At 43.0% G+C, this 21759-nt stretch overlaps 1 protein-coding gene across 4 annotated transcripts in view; it reads right to left on the reverse strand.

The window, feature by feature from the left end:
* Positions 1–21759, reverse strand: part of Armh3 (armadillo like helical domain containing 3) — a 202267-nt gene that overhangs the window by 131121 nt on the left and 49387 nt on the right. For all 4 annotated transcript variants that reach the window (XM_036171070.1, XM_036171061.1, XM_036171079.1 and 1 more), the window contains 5 exons: positions 17514–17615; positions 11660–11718; positions 7903–7968; positions 6292–6361; positions 5085–5145 (listed from right to left, as the gene is read on the reverse strand). In XM_036171070.1, coding sequence (XP_036026963.1) covers positions 5085–5145; positions 6292–6361; positions 7903–7968; positions 11660–11718; positions 17514–17615 — 358 coding nt within the window. The remainder of the gene's footprint in view (positions 1–5084; positions 5146–6291; positions 6362–7902; positions 7969–11659; positions 11719–17513; positions 17616–21759) is intronic.

The following is a 21759-nucleotide window of genomic DNA, read 5'->3' on the forward strand; positions in this document are numbered from 1 at the left end:
ATGAGTATGAATCTTGCTTATGCAACTCATTAGCCATGCAACTGTGGTAGTGTTTGAAACATGAGTCCTGGCAATCCTAGCCTCATAGAACTCACATCCTCTGTCTCAGATGAAATAATTTACAAGGAAATTGTTCCCTGGAAAGTCCAGTATCAAGGTGCTAGCATCTAGGAAGGGAGAATCTTCTACGCATCATTCATAGTGAAAGACAGAAGAAATAAGGACAATAAGCTTGCACACAGTTGTGCACACATACACAAGGGGCTGAAGGCTGGGAGGAAGGTAGGAAGAGAAGGTGTGCGTGAGCTCACAACCTCTAGTCCTTTTTCAGCTGACACTGATCCACTCAGGAGAGAGGCGCTCTCACTGTCTACATAACCTCTCATGAGGCCACATCCCAACACTGCTGCACTGGAGTTTCCAAAACATGACTTAGAAGTAACAATCAAACAAAGCACTCTTGCATAATTCCCCCCACATTACATCCATGTGACCAAAAGAAATGCAGAATACTTGGTGTTCAATTATAACAGAGGCTGCTTCTTCCATCTAGAGCTCTACATTCCTTTCTCTGTTGGATTTCTTGCTGTGAAGAAAGCTAACTGCCATATCCACCAACCTATAAAGAGATCCAGGTGAAGAACTGAGGCTTGGGCCAGCAAGATGGCTCGGCTGGTAAAGATGCCTGCCACCAAGCCCGAGAACCAAGATTGATCCCTCAGGACCCACATGGTAGAAGGAAAGAGCTGAATGTTGTACACTGTCCTCTGACCTGCACACAAGCGCGCACACACACACACACACACACACCACACACACACACACAAATCTAGAAAACACCTATGCAAGACTTACCAGTAACTATTAAGTGAGCATGGAAACAAGTTCTCCAACCCAAGAACTTCACTGGCCTTCAGCCCCAACTAACACTTTTTCCACAGCCTTCTGAGGCAAACTGACACATTGAGGCTGTACACGAGTTTCAGACCAGGGCAAGGGATGCAGTTCAACTGGTAGAGTGCTTGCCTGTATGCACAAAGACCTGGGTTCAGGCCTAGCACCACATAAAACTAAGCCTGGAAAGCATATGCTTGCAATCCTAGCATTCAGTAAATAGAAGCTAAAGGATTGGAAGCTCAAGGTCATCCTCAGCTTCACAGCAAATGCCAGCCTGGAATACATGAGAATCAGTCTAAAATAAAGAAATTGTAGATCCAGGAGAAGTCTTACGCTAAAAATATCCAGTTGAACTTTTCATAGATTGCTAAACCACAGAAGCTGTGAAATTATGAATATTCATCTTAAACTACTAGGTTCTGGAGTACTTCAGTACACTAATAGATAATACATTTATAAAGGACAGTGACAGCCCAAGATTTACAGTAAGAAATTTAGGAGCCTGGTCTGGTGGCACATGCCTTTAATCCCAGAACTCAGAAGGCAGAGGCAGGTGGATCTCTGAGTTTGAGGTTAACCTGGTCTACAAAGGGAGTTCCAGGACACCCTGGGCTACACAAAGAAACCTTGTCTTTAAAAAAAAAAGAAAGAAAGAAAGAAAGAAAGAAAGAAAGAAAGAAAAGGAAAGGAAAGGAAAAAAAACAAACAATAGAGAAAAAATGTCTTGGTCTAGCATGATGGAACACACTTGTAATCACAGTACTTGGGAGACAGAAGCAGAAGGATAAGAAGTTAAAGTCATTCTTACCGACATGGGGTTCAAGGCCATCCTAGCTACATAAAACCCATCTTAAAAACAAAATGGGGGGGAAAACTGCATTCATGTGTAAAAGATAGTCTAAGGATAACCCTGAGAAGAGCCTGGAGAGATGGCTCAGAGGTTAAGAGCACCAACTGCTCTTCCAGAGGTCCAGAGTTCAACTCCCAGCAACCACATGGTGGAATAAATCTTTAAAAAAAAAAAGGAATAACCCTGAGAAAAGCACCTAATCAACTCAGCCTCAGTTTCCATAGTTATAAAACGAGAAACTAAAACTACAGTGATTTATAATAGAAAAGTGAATAGTACATTTATACAACACACACACCATAGTGATTTATAATACAAAGTAAACAGTATGTTTATATCTCTCTCACACACACACACAGACTTTTTTTTTTTTCAGACAGGGTTTCTCTGCGTAGCTCTGGTGTACACCACCATGGCTTGGCTAAATAGCATATTTTAAAATTAGGAAGTACCTAGGAGTGGTGATGTATACCTGTTATCCCAGTACTTAAAGACTGAAGCAGGAGGACCATAGTTTGAGGTTAGCCTGGTTTGCATAGCTAAGGTCTCAAAACAACAACCCAAATTAATAGTATAGTAGGGGCTGGAGAGATGGCTCAGAAGATAAAGGCACTTGCCACCAAGCCTGACAACTGAGTTCAATCCCAGGGCACTCCATTGGGGAAGGAGCCAACCAACAAACTCTGTCAATTTGTCTCCTGTGCTGTTGAAGCACATGTACATACACACACACACACAAAAACACACACACACACACACACACACATCATGCACATAAAGAATAGTAATAAATAGAACTTGGTGTGGTGAACCATGCCTTAAATCCCAGCACTTGGTGGCAGAGCCAGGCGGATCACTGTGAGTTCAAAGCCAGCCTGGTCTACAAAGTGAGTTCCAGGACAGCCAGAGCAATGTAGTAAAACTCTATCTCAGGAAAACAAAAACAATAATAATAATAAATAAAATTCAAAAACAAATGAAGGAAGAAAGAAAAGAAAGTAACAAGTCAGAAAGTTTATAGCAAAAAAATTTCTTTTTGTTTTGTTTTGTTTTTGTTTTTTGTTTTTTGTTTTTTGAGACAGGGTTTCCTTGTGTAGCTTTGCACCTTTTCCTGGAACTCACTCTGTAGTCCAGGCTGGCCTCGAACTCACAGAGATCCGCCTGCCTCTGCCTCCCGAGTGCTGGGATTAAAGGCGTGCAACACCACCACCCAGTACAAAAACATTTCTAATCCCTAAGGGTACTACTGTCCAAAGGCTCGATCTAACATAAACAGAAATTCATCTAAGTAGTATGGAAACAGTTTATTGGTCTTTGAATTAAAGTCTAGCACCAGACAACACCCCAAAAGTATAGCAAACTATAACTTACTAATCCAAAAGTAAAATTATATTATTACACTAGACCTAGGAAACCAAGCATATATAATTTGTAAGCAATCTGAAAAGTTGGTGGTCTGGTCTGTGTAAAGTTCAGTACATATCTATCTTGTAGAACATTATTTTAAGGTTATTATTTTTATTTGTTTAACGCTGTGAAGCTGTGTTACTGTGCCTGTCTAAAACACCTGATGGTATAATAAAGAGATGAGCAGCCAATAGTGAGGCAGGAGAGAGAAACAGGTGGGGCTAGAAGGCAGAGGGAATATATAGAAGGAGAAATTTGGAAAAATAAGAAGTAGCCAGAGAAGGAGGAGGACTCCAGGGGCCAGCCACCTAGCTACACAGCCAGCCACAGATTAACAGTAAGATTTTTACAGAAGTAAGAGAACGGGAAAAGCTCAGAGGCAAAAGACAGATGGGATAATTTAAGCAAAAGAAAGCTGGCAAGCAACAAGCCAAGCTGAGGCTGGACATTTATAAGTAAGAATAAGCCCCCATGTGTGATTTATTTAGGAGCTGGGTGGCAGGCTCCCCCAAAAGAGCCAAAACAAGCAACATATCTACACCCTGACACTGGGATAACATATGCCAAGTTAGCACACCAACTGCACGTTCAGAAGGGAAAAGGAAGGTGTTAATTCTGTTGTCAGACCTAACTTGAGCTCTGCGTGCGTGCGTGCGTGCGTGTGTGCGTGCGTGCGTGTGTGTGTGTGTGTGTGTGTGTGTATACAAGGTCTCAAATAACTCAGATTTACCTCAAAACACTATGTACCTAAGAATGACCTTGAACTTCTAATCCTTCTGCCTCCACCCCTCAAGTGCAAAGATTACAGGCCTGCACCAATAAGCCTGTCCTGAGCTGCTTCTAAAGGAAGAAGAATAAACACATCTGGAGTGACATTAATGTGTCACAGCTGTTCAAAAGTGTCAAAACAAAGACTGCAAAAGCAGCAGGGAAAACAGGAAATTAAATGGCCTGCCTAAACATCATGAAAATATGATGACTTTCAGGAGTGTCTCATGTCCTCAAGCAAACAACTGCGATGGATAGTCAGATCTCCTTAGTTCAGCCTGGCCACTGGAGACAGAATCTGTTCCCTAGTAGGGATGTAGGTTATCAAGACACTGTGTGCTAAGAACAGATCAAAAGGTCTCTCTTGACCTCTAGTTACCCTCTAAATACTAGTGACTGCTTTGATACTAGCACAGAGAAAATGACATGGCATGCCAGTTCCATGTATCTTCCGAATGTAACAGTCTCTTGTGATCTGCTTCAAGTCATCTATCCACATCTCCACAGTGGGCTTAAAAGTGATAATGAAGCTGAGCAGTAGTGGTGCACACCTCTGACCCCAGCACTCAGGAGGCAGAGGCAGGCGGATCTCTGTGAGTTTGAGTCTAGCCTGGTCTACAGAGAGAATTCCAGGACAGTTAGAGCTACACAGAGAAACCATCTCTCAAAAAAACAAAAAACAACAACTACAAAAAAATTAAAGTGATAATAAAGAGATATGCAGAACCCAGATTATAGTTGTACTTTTCCCCATTCTAAAAAGACTAACACAATAGTTCTTGGTATTTCTTCACACACAAATGTTTCCTTCCTTTCCTTTTTTAAAGACTTAATTTTCTTTCTGAAAAGAGTTGTTTTATTTTCAATCACATGTATGTGTGTGGGTATATGCACATGAGTACGGGTTCCCAGAGAGGCTAGAGGTGTCAGAAAGCCTGGAAATAGTGTTATAGGCTATTATGAGCTGCACCACATGGATGCTGGGAAATTGAACTCAGGTCCTATGGAACCAAATGGCATATGGAAGGGCAGTGTGCACTCTTAACCACTGAGCCATCTCTCGGACCAGTGTGTTTTTCTTGAAGACAAACAGACCATATATTTCCTATCACTTGATTCTTTACAGTGAGTCTGCACACATAAAATGAACCATGGCACTTACACATAGAGATCCATAGGGAACTCCTTCATCATGTGTGTTACAATGAACTCCACCATCAGGTCTAAAAGGGAAATAGAGAAAAATGGCATCAGGCACGATGAAAGTCGCTTCTTATCTTTGAGTTGGGGGGAAACGTTTCTCAAAGCTGTAAGTGCCTTGTACTCACAATAAAAGGCACCCCACCTTCACACTGAATGACACCCTCTGCCAACATCTATCTGCATGAATCCAATTTATTTGCCATGCCATTTTTTTAAACACTTGCCATTTGGAAATTACAAGTAAAATGTTTCATGCACTAAGTTTCAGCAAAATGGTTCACTCTCTTATAAGTTAACAAACTAAACTTCTCACTCTCCTGTTTCTAGAAGGACCTGCCAATAACTTTAGATACAAGGGAAGCTTCATTGCTCACATATCTCATACCATAGCACAAATACAAAATGCTGGAGGGAAATCTGAGACTAGAGCAGGGAGGCAAGCAAAGCAGAAAGTGTGGAGCTCATCCCCACATGGAGACTCAGGCTATCCCAGCTCACGCTGTTTGACAGAGATCGACTGAAATGCTCTGTGGGGCTCTCGGTCAGTAGAGCTTATTATACAGTCTTAATTAGTGTCTCTAAGCCAGGAAGAGTCAGGAGCTGACATTGAGCAGTGGGAGTGAGATGAAGACCTTCTGCCGGTTCCATGTCTTGACCTCAAATTTAAACCTTCTGACCTTCTGACACACCAATGCAGACCAAGAAAGAGAAGCAAGGATTTGAGATCGGCCTGGAGAGAGGGCTCAGAGGTTAAGAACACCGGCTGCTCTTCCAGAGGTCCTGAGTTCAATTCCCAGCAACCACATGGTGGCTCACAACCATCTGTAATGAGATCTGGTGCCCTCTTCTGGCCTGCATAGACACATGCAGGTAGAACACTGCATACATAATAAACAAATAAATGTAAAAAGAAAAAAGAATTTGAAATCTTGGTGACAAGTTATCATACTCATTTTCCTCCCAGGAGAGATTTTTTTTTTTTTTTTTTTTTTTTAGCAACAGCATCCTTCCGTTGAGCTCTCTAGTTATTGGAGTTGGTTTACAGAATACAACATGATAAACAAAACTTCGTATGTCACCACGATGAGGAAAAAGCCCATCATCCAAAACCTTCATCATGAAAAGCTCTTAGTGCCTCAGAAAATGCCCTTCTGATACTCACTCACCCAGAACTGCACACACCAGGGGACGGCAAGGAAGGTTCTTGTCAGCTGCCTTCTTCCTGTGTCTCATAGGCTTCAAAAACACACACACACACACAGAAGAAAGGGAGTTAGCACACCCTTGAACTGAACTCCAATGGTTTCTCATGCAATCCAATCTCTCTTACAGAGATTTACTCTATCTACAGAGTCTACCTTGTCTTGCTCTTTCTAGTGACGGGGTAAAGAGGGGAAGGTCAGGGAAGTGTTTCTGAGTTATCAATGAAGGCCTGTGACAAAAATACAATTTACAGGGGCCAGAGAGATGGCTCAGCGCCCAAGAGCACTGGCTGCTCTTCCAAAGGACCGGGGTTCAATTCCCAGCACCCACATAGCTGTTCACAACAACTATCTGTAACTCCAGTTCCTGGGAATCTGACACCCTCTTCCGGCCTCCTCAGGCACCAGGCATGTAAGTGGTACACAGACATACCTGTAAGCAAAGCACTCATACACACTGATAAAAAATTTTAAAGTAAAAACTAAATAAATAAAAAGAGGAAAGGATAGTGGCAGTTATACAGTCAGCAACTGTAGCAGTTGGGGTGGGGGAAGAAAGTTTCACATTGAAACCACGCTGTGATACTTTTTAACACACCTCTAGCCAGAGCTTCATCTTCTATTCTCTCCACCTCTCGGGTAAATAAAGCAGACTATTGTCTTATTTAATAAGAACCATACTATATAGCTGGGCATGGTGGTAAATACCTGTAACTCTAGCATGAAGGAGCTCGAAGCAAGAGAATCAGGAGTTCAAGGCCAGCTTACACTACATAGTGTGGCTGAGGCTAGTCTAGGCTACAAAGGACTCAGTATCCAGGGGAAGCATGGCTTAAAAAGATGGCTCAGCAGTTTAAGGCCCTTGTCACCAAGCCTGACAACCTAAGTTCAAGTTCTGGGACCCACGTGATCAAGGGAGAGAACTAACTCCACTCCTGCAGGTTGTCCTCACACCCACACTTCTTCTGTGCCACATGCACATAGAGACAGAGAGATACAAGTGCACATACACACACTAGCACATGCATACTAAATGTAATTTTTAAAATAATGAAAAATTAAATAAATACTGCCTTTTGAAAATAAAAGGCTTAGACTTGGATATTTTTTAAAATCTACATTATTACATACTCCAGTATTACTACAGTAGCAATTTGGTTGTGGATCTTTCTTTCTTTTTTGCTTTTGTTTTTTATGTTTTGTTTTGTTTTTGCAGACAGGGTTTCTCTGTGTAGCCCGAGCTGTCCTAGAACTCACTCCATAATCCAGGCTGGCCTTGAACTCAGAGATCCGCCTGCCTCTGCCTCCCGAGTGCTGGGATTAAAGGCATGTGCCACCACCACCCATCTGGTTGTGGATCTTTCTATCCTCAGCTGAGCAAGAAACAGCTCTATGACAAACAAAAAACCCCAAGGGCAGGCGTGGCTCTGCTGAAAAGCCATCATGCCCTGAGCCCTTTAGGCACAATTATCCAGCTACATTTGTTCTTGAGAATCAAGTTCATCCTAACTCAGTCAACACACAAAAACTTATTAAAAATAAGAAGTATAAAAAAAAAAAGGAAGTCACACTTACCATTCTATGTAAGTTTACTCGGAAATTCATGTTGTCATCATGTAAAAATGCATTGGCATACTGATCCTAATAAAGATAAAAAAGGTGAGATGTGAGAACTGTATTTAAGAAACTCAGCTGGGCATGCAGGCACACACCTCTAATATTTAGTACTTGGGGGGTAGAAACAGGAGGATCAAAAATTCAAGGTCACCCTGAACTATACAGCCATTTTAATCCCAATTTAGGCTATATGAGACCCTGTGGAAAGACAGAAATGCAAGGAAGACAGAAAGAGCAAGAAAGACAGAAGGAAAGGGGCTGGTGAGATGCTCAGTGGATAGAGACATTTGCCACCCAGCCTGATGAACTGAGTTTGATCCATGCAACCCACATAGTTGCAATCCACAAAGTTGTCCTCTGATCTCTATATGCAAGCCTAGACATACGAGTACACATGTATGCATGCATACATACACACACACACACACACACACACATACACACACACACACACACACACACATACACACACACACACACACACACATACACACACACACACACACACACACACACACACACACACATGTATTTTAGAAGACAGAAGGAAAACCAGGATGGAGGAGGTGGGGCAGAAGGGAGAGACAAGGGAGAGGAATAAAGGAAAGCACACAAGCAGGCAGACATGAACGCAGGCATTTGTAATCTAGCACACAAAATCCTCCCTCCTCCCTGAAAGCCCAAAACAAGGTCTCTAGCCTAGGCTGGCCTCCAACCCCCTCTGAAACTAAGAATAGCCTTGAACTTCTGATCCTCCTGCCTTCACCTCCTCCTCTGAGTGCTGAGATTACAGGAATATCAGTATATACAGAAGTAGAGATTAAACACCAGATTTGGTCAAGTGCTTGGCCAATTAAATTACATTATCAGTTTAAATCCATGGACCTTTATAAACTACTTTCAGGATCAGGAGGAGAGCTAATGTGATAATCCTAGAACCTTTACATCAATCCCTAACTTAAGCCATGAAATTGAGTACAATTTCCCAGTATGTCTTTAACGGGTCAAAGATCCCTGAGAAAATTAAATACAATAAAAATTAAAATCCAGGGACTTGAAACAAATGATCAGAAGAACCTGTTTTCCTATTCTCTCTTCCTTTCCACCTGTCCAAGAAGTCAGCTGTGTTTGTGACAGCTTGGAGGCTCTCATGGGGCAGCAGGATGCATGTGCAGACCCCACATGAGGCTGTAGGAATAAGGCAGGCCTGTGCCCTGCTGGGAAGGAGCTCAGCACAGCAGGAAGAAACTGCTTTCCTGGCAGCACTGAAGCAGACAAGACCCTGTCTCTCTCTGGCTTTTAAAGACTGAGGGAAAATCAAACTTCTTTCACAGAAGATTGGAAATAAACATCGCTTGGCCCTTTCCCAACACCTTCCTGAGATCCGACATGCCCACAGACTCCAATTACTAGGAACTGTTACAATTTGTGAAAAATAACTCCTTTAAAGATTTTCTTTGAAACAATTTTGAAAAGCAATTATACAAGACCTACTGTTAATAAGCAGCTCTTCTAGAACCAGCCTCCCCTAGCCTTTTGGAAAGAGCTCATCTTCCCACAGAGAATACAGAAAGGGAACGTGTGAGAGACCATCACACCCTCTGGACTAGCTTGGCTATTTTCTAAAAGACAAAGGCAAGGGGAGGAGTTCTGACAGTACAGGCAGAAGCTGTAAACCCAGCTCTAAACTAGCTCAAGCTCCACCATACTCGGGCATCACCGCTAGTTAATCCAGCCAAAAGAGCCTTCCAAGGAAGAAGCCTCTTTACACAGCTGCTCTCCACTGACAACCTGACTGGTTTTCAAACCCCTGAGAAGTCCTCCTCGGTGTGTGTCTACGAGAGTGTCATGCAGGAGATTATGCTAAGGAACCGAAGCCTCGTCCTCAATGTGTCTGGTACTACCCTATAAGCTAAGGACTCACTATGAACAAAAGGAAAAAAGGAAAAAGGCTAATTGATAGCAGCAGTATCTGTCTCTCTCTGCTTCCTGGCCACAGATGCACTGTGAAAAGGATGCTACAAGATCCCACAGTCATGTGCCTGCAACCATGTCTTCCCCGCTGTGCTGGACGACATTGCCTCAAACTATGAGTCCAAAGAATTCCTCCGTAAGTCCCTCTTTAGGAGGCAGAGGCAGGTGGATCTCTATGAGTTTGAGGCCAGCCTGGTCTACAGAGCGAGATCCAGGACAGTCTCCAAAACTACACAGAGAAACCCTGTCTCAAAAAAAAAAAAAACAACCAAAACCATTTAGTGTGTGTGCACACACATGCGTGCGTTTGCACCACAGTGTGCATGTGGAGGTCAGAGAACAGCTTACAAGAGTCCATCAGCTCTCTCCTTCCAGCAAGTGGATCCCAGGTATGAAACTCATGTCATCAGGCTTGGTAGCAAATCTCTTTACCAGCTCAGCAATCCCCACGTCTAGTGAACTGAGAGAAGTTACTCATGCACACCTCTCACTCCTTCACCTCTTGTTCACTACCAAGATGCAACATTCTCCTCTGCTTTCCCTCTACTCTTCCACCCTCAAGACACTTTTTTAGCTTCTTCTTGGATTTACTAAAAACAAAAGACACAACATGGGCAGCTACAAGGGCAAAGAAAGGACTGGTTTTCTAGAAAGTTTTACATCTCTGGGTTAGAACTATTAAGGGCAAGAAGACTACAGATGGAGCAGAGCTGAGTTGGTATGGTCTTGCCTAGCATGCATAAAGCCCTGGGTTCAATCCTAGCACCACATAAAACCAGGTATGGCGGAACACTATGTGCCTGTAATTCCAACACTCAGAAGGTAGACACTAAAGGATCAGAAGTTCAAGGTTATCCACAACTACATAGGAAGTTCAAGGGCAGCCTGGACTATAAGAGACACACTGTCTTTGAAAAAGGGGATATTTACCAGGCGGTGGTGGCGCACACCTTTAATCCCAGCACTCGGGAGGCAGAGGCAGGAGAAGGCTCCAAAGCTACAGAGAGAAACCAAAGGGAGATGCTTGGAGAACCAGCCAGAACCATCCATCCTGTTCTCAACTACCATAGTTACTATATCAGTTTTGTTTTGTTTTCTTTGAAATAGGGTCTCATGTATTCCCAGGCTGGCCTCAAAAGCACTATTATAGCTAAGGGAAGCCTTGAAAAAATTTTTCCCAGTTTTTTTCAGACAGGGTTTCTCTGTATAACTTTGGAGCCTATCCTGGATCTCGCTCTGTAGACCAGGTTGGCCTCAAACTCACAGAGATCTGCCTGTCTCTGTCTCCTGAGTGCTGGGATTAAAGGCGTGCACCACCACCTCCCGACAAGCCATGAAACTGTAATCTTCCTACTTCCACCTCCAGAGTGCTATACCATGCCAGTTTTTTTTTTTTGGGGGGGGGGGGGTTTTGTTTTGTTTGTTTGTTTGTTTTGTTTTTTTAATGTGTTGTTGGGAATCAAAGCCAGGCTTTCATAAATGCTAGGCAAGCACTCTATCAAGAGTTACATTTTCCAACCACCTAAAAGTTCATTACTAATTCATCTAATAAATGCTAAATGAGTCTATATTGTATGCCATAAAATGAGAACACAGTAGCTATGAAAGCAAGGGCCCTGTTACGAAAGCTCACGTTCTAGAGGAAGGAGGCAGACAACACAAAGGACCCTCAAGGCATGAAGCAGGAAAAGAACACTCTGGAAGAAACCAACTCACACCCAAAGTCCACAGTGAGACCTACCTCTGCAATGCACGTAAGGATAATCAGACAGAGTTTGCCACTGTGAAGTCTGTGTTCATCTGTGAAGAAAAAATAAAGTCTTCTCTGTACATGATCCAAACCACACCTCAGCAGAGAACAAAGACGTCCATCCTGAAGAGGAGCATTCACAGAAGGCATGAAGGAAGAACTGGGGAGACAGTCCATCAGTAATGCATGCCTTGCAAGCATGAGGGCTTCAATTCAATCCTATGTAAAGGTCTGTGGTCTAGGCTTGTAACCCCAGCTCTGGGGAGACAGAGAAACAGGATCCCTGAAGCTCACTGGCATCCAGCTTCACCTACTGAGTGAATTCTAAACTAGTAAGAAACCTGTCTCAAAAAGGTGGATAGTACCTGAGGAATGACACCCAAGGTTGCCCCCACACACATACACACACCACATTCATGAATCAAAATCAAGGTGGTACTAAATTAAGTCTTGCTTCCCTCCTAGGCAAAGGAATTCTCCCAGAAAACTATTCTTTATCCTAGTAGCCTGTGAAACATCTGTCCAGGATGTGCTCTCAGAATCGCTCCTATTATCACGCCCACGCCTTTTGAACCCACTCCAGTTGAACCCAGAGCCTCACCTGTGCTAAGAAGGAGCTCCACTACTAACCCATACTCCCCAACCTTAGTGCCTATTTTAAAGATCAAGCAGACTTCTCTTTAAGGTAACAACACCAAAGACACAAGTACCAAAGATTTTTTTAACCGTTTTAAAAGCAGAGCCAACGTAAGAGGATGCAAACATAAAATTCCAGAGAACGAATAGGAAGGAATGACAGAGAAAGCGGCATAATACCTGTTTTTGAAGATCGAGCAGTAGGCTCCCCTTGATTTTATTACTGTATTATTTACTTTTGTATGCTTCATAACATACAAACCAATACAGGGTGCTGCAAAGATGACTCGGTGGTTAAGAGTGTTCCTCCTAGCTGGGCGGTGGTGGCGCACGCCTTTCATCCCAGCACTCGGGAGGCGGAGGCAGAGCCAGGTAGATCTCTGTGAGTCCGAGGCCAGCCTGGGCTACCAAGTAAGTTCCAGGAAAGGCGCAAAGCTACACAGGGAAACCCTGTCTCGGAAAAAAAAAAAAAAAAAAAAAAGTGTTCCTCCAGAGGACCGAAGTTCAGTTTCCAACATGTATATAAGGCAGCTCACGACTATCTGTAATTCTACCTCCAAAGGATCTGACACCCTCTTCTGGCACACCCATGACACACACACACACACACACACACACATATACACACAAAAATGAATAATAAATAAACCCAAAGGAAAGAATTTTATAGATGGCATACATACAATTGATACATACATTAGGAAAAAAAAGGAGCCAGGGATGGTGGCGCACACCTTTAATGCCAGCGCTTGATGGCAGAGGCAGATGGATGTCTGTGAGTTCAAGGCCAGGCTATTCTACATAGTGAGTTCCAGGCCAGTCAGAGCTGCATAGTGAGAACCTTTCTTAAATAAAGAAAAGAGAAAGATGTCATGTCTAGGACAAAGAAAATATTAGCTCTACTGCTCCTAAGATCATGTGAGCCTGGGGTTGTAGTTTAGTGGCAGGGTATGTGGGTAAGGCCCTACATTCCATCCCCAGAACCACAATATATATAATAATAATATTAACAATAATAATGAGATCTATAGCCAGGGCATGATACAGCAAGTCTTGGGCTAAGACACAGGAAGAGATGGGCAACTGAAGCCACAGAACAGCCATTTTTTTAAATTAACTATTCAGCATACACAACCTTGCCCTTGCCATATTTATAATGGCTGTTGGCAAAGATGTACAGACACTTCGACCACTCTTACTGGCTATTAATTAGTCCATAATTTGGGCTTGTTTTATGAACCTGAAGTGACCAGGACAGAAGCTTATATAACTGTTAGAGCTAAAAATGCATTCTAAGAGCCTCAATTCACCATGTTATATCAAGCAAAACGAAAAGTTCCTTTTTCTGGGTCATATCCATGCAATTTTTTTCTTCTGTAGTTGTTGCAGTATTTGTAGAGAAAGGAACAGGCTACCCACTTCCATACAGAAGCAATAGCCTCAGGAAACTCAGATACACAGGAGTCTTGTTATCCTTGCCTGCCAGATCTCACTTGCCAAGTCTCAAAGAACCAACCACCTCAGCAGTTCCCAATGGACTGTTCTATGTTAGGAGTTGGTGACATGGAATATTTGCATGGAGTTATTCCCTGTGTAGCTCTTACTCTTGAAAGAGTAACTCAAGATCCAGGAGAAAAAGCCCAGGCTTTCAAGGTAGAAATCTCCGATAGTTAATGCACTCACTGAACACAGCACAGTTTAGATTCACACAGCCAGGCCTCTTTCAGCTCTGGCAAGTCTTCAATTCCCATGCTGATCCTTCAGCTTTCCAACCTCCATCTACCAGAGTTTCCTCCTCACTCCAGAGCTCCTGCACCTGGTCTTTCCTTCTTTTCTGGAGCTCTTGAAAACCCTCCTAACGGAAACCTGCTCACTTGGCAAACGAAAGCCTTCTGAATCACAAAGCACGCTGAAAGGAGCCGCAGAGCACTTCTGAAGCAGTGCTCGCCACAGAAAGTAAGGCAGCGAAACAATGGATTTGAACAACCTTTGGACCTACAATAAAATTGGATTTTATGATATCTGGGAATCTGAAGTTATTCATAGACCAGAAGTTAATAACTAAAGTGGGCATGGTAGTACACTTATATAATTCCAGCACTTGTAAACAGACAGGAGGATCAAGGGTTCAAGGCTAGCCTACAACAGAACAAGTGTGAGGCCAGCCTAGGATACTTGAGACAAAGAAAAAAAAATCAAGAGAGAGGGGGATAGAGAGAGAAGAGAAAGAGAGGGAGAGAGAGAAGCTTTCATCAGAAAAGCTTCTTATTGTAACAGCCCATGATGTGGTGGTCTGAATGAAAAGGGCCCCATAGGCCCATTGGGAGGGGCACTATTAGGAGGTGTGGCCTTGTTGGAGTGGGTGTGGCCTTGGTAGAGGAAATGTGTCACTGGGGTGGGCTTCGAGGTTTCAGATGCTCAAGCCAGGCCCAGTGTCTCTTGCTCTCTTCCTGCTGCCTGTGACTCCTGTAGCACTCTCAGCCCATTCTCAAGAACCACGCCTGCTACATGCCACCATATTCCTCACCATGATGATGATGGACTGAACCTCTGAACTATATATAAGCCAGCCCCAATTAAATGGTTTCCTTTCTAAGAGTTGCTGCGCCAGGCGGTGGTGGCGCACACCTTTAATCCCAGCACTTGGGAGGCAGAGGCAGGCAGATCTCTGTGAGTTCGAGGCCAGCCTGGTCTCCAAAGGGAGTTCCAAGAAAGGCGCAAAGCAACACAGAGAAACCCTGTCTCAAAAACCAAAAAAAAAAAAAAAAAAAAAGAAGAAGAAGAAGAAAAGAGATGCCGTGGTCATGTTGTCTCTTCACAGCAATAGAAACCCTAACTAATACAACTTGGTTAATACTGAAACCGGTAACTGCCAAAGTGTCAAAACTAAGTAATGGTAGAACACTTGACTTTAAATGGGCCAGCTCTATCACCTGCTCTAAGGCTCAGGAAACATCAGGGAAGAGGGAACAAAAAGAATGTAAGAGCCAGAAGATAGGGAGATACGCCACAAAAAGGCATCTTCTGGATATGATAGAGAAATTACATCATCACTCGCTGTAGTTATGTTATATACACAAGACCTACACCAGACTAGGCATCAACATTTCATCATGGATATGGAAGGGCCCGTGAGGAGGACCCATCCTTTCTTCTGGGACTACTGGCAATTAACAACTGCTGAGGAAGGAATGTCATCTTCTTCAGTGGTGTAGCTATAGATACATTACCTTTGCTCCAGAAAATAACTGCCCACCCACACTGAGCAAGAAACTTGTGATTAAACTCAGGGGGAGGGGGGAGGGTGCTACAGATGGTCTCAACAATCATTGCTCTTTCAGAAGACATGACCTTGGTTCAGTTCCAGCACTGACAAGACAGTTTACAACTGTCTGTAACTCCAATTCCGGGAGATCGAACACCCTCTTCCAACCTCCATAAGCTCCTACACAACACATGTGGTACAAAAACATGCCTCAGGTGCACACACATGCACACAAGATCAAACAATATTTAAACTCAGTAGGAAGACATGAACTAGGATGGGGGTGAGGGGTACATAGAGGTGCGATGGCTCAGCAGTTAAGAGCACTGGATGCTCTTCCAGTGGTCCCAAGTTCAATTCCGAGCAACATGGTGGCTTACAACCTTCTATGATGCCCTTTTCTGGTGTGCATACAAGAAGACAAAACACTCCTACCCATAAATAAATAAATCTTCAAAAAAAGAAATCAGGTGCTCGCTTCGGCAGTACATATACTAAAAAAAAAAGAAATCAGGATAGGGACTTGTTGGGAAGAGGCTTTCAGTGGGAGAAAGAAAAAGATCAAAGATCAGGACCAAGCATGGTGGCGCATGCTTTAATCCCAGAACTATGGAAGCAGAGGCAGGTGGATTTTTGTGAGTTCAAGGCCGGGCTGATCCACATAGTGAGTGCCAGGCCACATAGAGCTACACAGTGAGTCCCTGTGTCAAAATTAGAAAACAAATGAAGAAAATTTAAATCAGACTAAAAAACTACTAAAATTCATTATGTAAATGTATGAAACTGTCAATTTTGTAAAAAGAAGAAAGAGAAAGATTTGAGGGATAACTGGAGAAACTTGAATATGAACTGAATTTTATACACTACTACAGAGCTATTGTTGGTTTTTTAGGTATAATGACACTTTAGATATCTAGGAAAATGTTCTTAATTTCTGGAGATGCAGGCCAAAACACTTAAACGTGAACTGGGGTGACAGCTGCAGTGTGCTTTCAAGTGATACAGCCGAAATAACAGCAATCTGTCAGCAATTTAGGGCAGATCAGAGACCGCAGAATGTTAGTGGGGTACAGATGGTCACTGTACAATTCTTTTAAGACAGATGATTGGGCTGGGCAGTGGTGGTGCACGCCTGTCATCCCAGCACTCAGGAGGCAGAGGCAGGTGGATCTCTGTGAGTTCGAGGCCAGCCTGGTCTACAGAGCTAGTCCAGGACAGGCTCCAAAGCTACAGAGAAACCCTGTCTCGAAAAACCAAAAAAAAAAAAAAAAAAAAGATAGATAGATAGACAGACAGACAGACAGATTATCTCAATTTGTCTCAAAACAACAACAAAAAGACAAAAAAAAAAATCAAAACCAAGAGGAAGTCACAGAAAAATGAAGGACAGAGGACCTGTAAATGAGAAAAGGAAAGCACCCTTTCCAGCAGGCAGCTGGCATGATGGTGTTCTGCTGCAGTTCTGGAGAGGCTGTGCCCAGGATCTCAAAGGCCCTCACCTCAGAGGAAAACAATCCCAACACTCAGTTCTTCCCCTCTGCCACGCTGTATCTAGGATTAGTGACTTTTCTATTTTAAGTGATAAGAAACACAGCCCTGAGTCTCCTCTACACAAGAGACCTCTAACCCCCCACAGGCTAACGCTTTTTAGTGTGTGTCCTCAGAAGGGAATTCCCTGAAGCATGCTAACCCCCTGCCCAACTTCCCATACAGAAGGGCATGCATCCACTTACCAAGACCTGCTAAGAACACTAATGACTTTTGTGGGACCAACTTTCTTTCCTTTTCTATATTTAAGCACTCTCCTCCAACTTTAGGTTTTCCCAACGCCACCTAATTGTCACCCAACAGTGAGAAACCACTGTTTTCCAGAGACCAGGTCTGTCACCTGCACAGGACCCCAATGGTTCATAGGTCAAAGCCTCACAATACCTTTAGTCTTACCTTTAGTGTCCTGCATGACAATCGAGCTGTACTTTAAGAAGGTTATCAGTAAATTACTGGTCTGTACATCTGCATCCAGTGAGAGTTCCACAGAACTTATAACTGGAATAGAACAAAGAAAACACTTAGCCCATAACATATTCCACCTAACACTTCTACCCACATAGCCAATTGCCAGCAGGCAAGAGAATGACTAAATAAGCTTTTCCCACAACAGAAGGAGGACCAAGCGCTTTCCATAAAACTTCTATCTACACTCTCCTGGCCTCTAGGGCCTCTACGCCCTGTGTTCCCCAAAACCTGTCAACCTTCTTTTTCATCTGGGGTCAATCCAGAAACAGTTTATCTCCTAACACCCTAGAGACAGATGTTAATGCTATTCCAATCCCAAGTAATCAACAGCTGAAAGTCTTTCTTAGAGGCGCTGTCCTTTCTGACTAAAGGGAAAAAAGCTATATTGTATATATAAACGGGCCTTGCTTTGATGAGTCTCTTGTTAAAGGAAGAGTTCTCCCTAATAAGGAGAAATTTGCTCAGTATCGACAACAAGCCCTATACTAAAAGTACCCAAGCTGGCTGAGCAGCAGTGGTGCATGTCTTTAATCCCGGCACTCGGGAGGCAGAGACAGGCAGATCTCTGTGAGTTCGAGGCCAGCCTGGTCTACAGAGCGAGATTCAGAACAGGCTCCAAAACTACACAGAGGAGCCCTGTCTCGGAGGGGGAGAAAGGAACCAAGCTGAAAGCAAAAATCGAGGCAGAACTGCTCAAACGCTACCCTTAATCTTCCCTGTGAAAACACACCTGAAACGCAGCTTCAGACAGAAAACAGGTGGATGTTATTGACTAGCATCCTGGAGTTGGAATTTTACATATCTAGCCTCTGTTTCCAAGAGAAGAGCCTTTCATCTCCAGTTCTGGCCTGAGTCCTGGCCCCAATGAACAGTGGGGAATCAGACCAGAATTGACCTAATCACAACAGCTTTAACTTAGTGCTCCCAAGATTTAAAGACTTTAAATTAGAATTAGTCAACTTGTGATGTGCTTTAACAGTGTCTAAAACATAATATATTCACAAAAAGAGCCTCAAAATGGCCCAGGGACATTTGAAAATCTATAGCACTCTGCTATATTTTAAACTATGAACACACTGCTAGGTTTGGGGTATTAGTCATAGTATGTATTCATGGATCCCTCTGGAGTTATTACAATGCATGCAGAGAACATTTATTAACAATGGGAAACATTGTACATTAAGGCTGCACAAGACACAGCAAAAAGCCTTATTAGAAGAAATTAGCATGCCCAACTCTTGGCTATTTTCCCCATAATTTGGCCCCTTAAGAACAAATAAAAGATAAAGTTATTTTTATATTGAAATACTAAAAGGTTTCCTGGACAGACTGGGCTATAGAGTGAGACCCTGTCTCAAAAACAAAAACAAAAACAAACAAACAAAAAAAACCCTAATAGGTCTTACAGGCTGTCATTTCAAACCACAGCCATTTTGAACTCAGAACCTATAATCATTCCTTTGTTATCTAACTGGTAAGTGGAAGTTTTACCCCACTCACACACAGCAATAACTAGAAAACTATCTTACATAATATGTAGAAATATAGAACTATATATATTTTTAGTTTACCAGAAAGTCCTCTCATGCCAAGGCGGAGTTGTCAAATGTCAAATCTGAGCTGCGAACAAATGTTACAGCTAACTGCTGGCTTTTAAAAATAATAGCACCAGTGACATACCTTTAAATATACTGGGCTACAGAGCAGCACTATAATTAAAAACCAAAAATTGAAAATAAGGCTATAATACTTAGGACCCCTACAGAAAGGAAATGAGCTAGGAGAGTAGGAAAAAGAATAAAGGCAGAATCAAATCCTCACAAATTAAAATCTCCTTCCTAAGCAAGCATCATTCCTTAACTGTTGCCTTTCTAACTCTTCCCAGGAGCTTTTGTCAAGAGAGACAGTCATCTGAAAGTGGGCTGAATTGATCTTCCCACTAGAAGACTAAAAGCTCTGTGGTTGTAGGTAAGCACAAATCCTGCCATTGCATAATCAAGCGTGTGGGTGAAGTGTTCACAATCAACAGCTGAAAGGCAGTTCTCTGAAGCATCCAAACCCCAACATCACATGGAACACAAACACACACACACACACACACACACACACACACACACACACACACACACACACGGCTTTGGATATCCATGGTAACAAGGCAAGCTTCATGCTTAAAGAGAAATTACAGTGTTTCCATTGGCTTATCCAGTGACCTGAATAAACAGACAAGTAGGCAATCCTCACTATGCCTCTCATTAAGATATTTTGGAATTTGGCTTTCAATTCTAAACAGATCCAATTTGCTGTCATATATCTAAATATCAATGGCAGTTCCTTGCCATACTTCTCTGCTGCTTATACTGCCTTAAAATTTGAATGCACGGAGTTGGGGATTTAGCTCAGTGGTAGAGTGCTTGCCTAGCAAGCGCAAGGCCCTGGGTTCGGTCCTCAGCACCGGCAAAAAAAATAAATAAATAAATAAATAAAAAATAAAAAAAAATTGCACAGTGCCATATAAAAATGTGGTGGGGGCCAGGCGGTGGTGGCGCACACCTTTAATCTCAGCACTAGGGAGGCAGAGGCAGGCGGATCTTTGTGAGTTCAGGCCAGCCTAGTCTACAGAGCGAGTTCAAGGACAGAAAGGACTACACAAAACAACTCTGTCTTGAAAGGCCAATATACATGTGTGTAGGGCTGACCCTAACATCTACCAGCTATGACTGAAGGGACTAGTCCTGTGGAAGCACAGCAACAGCAGGATGTCCGAGGGGAGGTCCAGTGAGGGTCCAGTATTGATGGGGAGCAGATGCCAGAGGCTCTGAGCCAGGCCAACAGATCATGCAATGAACATTTGCAAGTAAAGCTCTTTGGGCAGAAGGGTGTACTGTGGGACACACTGCAGCTCCCAGTGCCACTATGACAATCAAGAATGTGACGAAGAGGCAGGCAAGACAGAAGTGGATTTCTGGCTTTTTGTTGGGGGGAGGGGAGATGGCTACAAGGTGGAAGGCAGCCATGAAGAACTGGGAAATGAGTGAAACTGGGGTGCATGAGGTGAAATTCCTAGACTCAACAACGACAAAAAAATGTTACATTAAAAAAAAATGGGGGGTTGGGGATTTAGCTCTGTGGTAGAGCGCTTGCCTAACAAGCGCAAGGCCCTGGGTTCGATCCTCAGCTCCAAAAAAAAAAAAAAAATGGGGCTGGAGAGATGGCTTGGAGGTTAAAAGCACTGACTGCTCTTCCAGAGGTCCTAAGTTCAATTTCCAGCAACCACATGGTGGCTCACAACAGATCTGGCGCCCTCTTCTGTATAATAAATAAATAGATAGATAGATAAATAAATAAATAAATAAATAAATAAATAAATAAATAAATAAAATGTAGGGGTGGAACCAGGCAGTGGTGGCACAAACTCTTAATCCCAGCACTTGGGAGACAGAGGTAGGTAGATCTTGAGTTCAAGGCCAGCCTGGTCTACAGTTGAGTTCCAGGACAGACAGGGATTCACAGAGAAACACTGTCTCAAAAAACAAAAACATAGCCAAACAGTGGTAGCACATGCCTTTACTCCCAGCACTCAGGAAGCAGACGCAGGCAGATCTTCGTGAGTGCGAGGCCAGCCTGGTCTACCAAGCAAGATCCAGGAAAGGCGCAAAGCTACACAGAGAAACCCTGTCTCGAAAATCCTAAATAAATAAATACCATTATTAGCTGGGCGGTGGTTGTGCAAGCCTTTAATCCCAGCACTCAGGAGGCAGAGGCAGGTAGATCTCTGTTAGCTCAAGGCCACCCTGGTCTAAAAAGCCAGAGATGTTACACAGAGAAACCCTGTCACAAATAAAACAAAACAAACAAAAAACATTATTATTATTATTATTATTATTATTATTATTATTATTATTATTATTGGAGGGAGCTCATGTTCCATGACATGCATATGAACGTCAGAGGACATCTCTCTTTCTACCTTATGTGGATAACTAAGGCTTCCAGATTACCAGGCTTCTACGGCAAGCACTTTTACTCACTGGACCATCTTGACAGTCCCAAAGTTGGATATTTCTTATACCCATACACACAAAATGAGCCCAACATTTGAAGTATAATGCCAAGAATCAATGTGCATTTTTTTTCAATTGTTTCAGACAGGGTCTCATAAGGCCCAGGTTGG

Source organism: Onychomys torridus, chromosome 1, assembly GCF_903995425.1.
Source record: "Onychomys torridus chromosome 1, mOncTor1.1, whole genome shotgun sequence".
In the NCBI taxonomy this organism is placed as follows: Eukaryota; Metazoa; Chordata; class Mammalia; order Rodentia; family Cricetidae; genus Onychomys; species Onychomys torridus.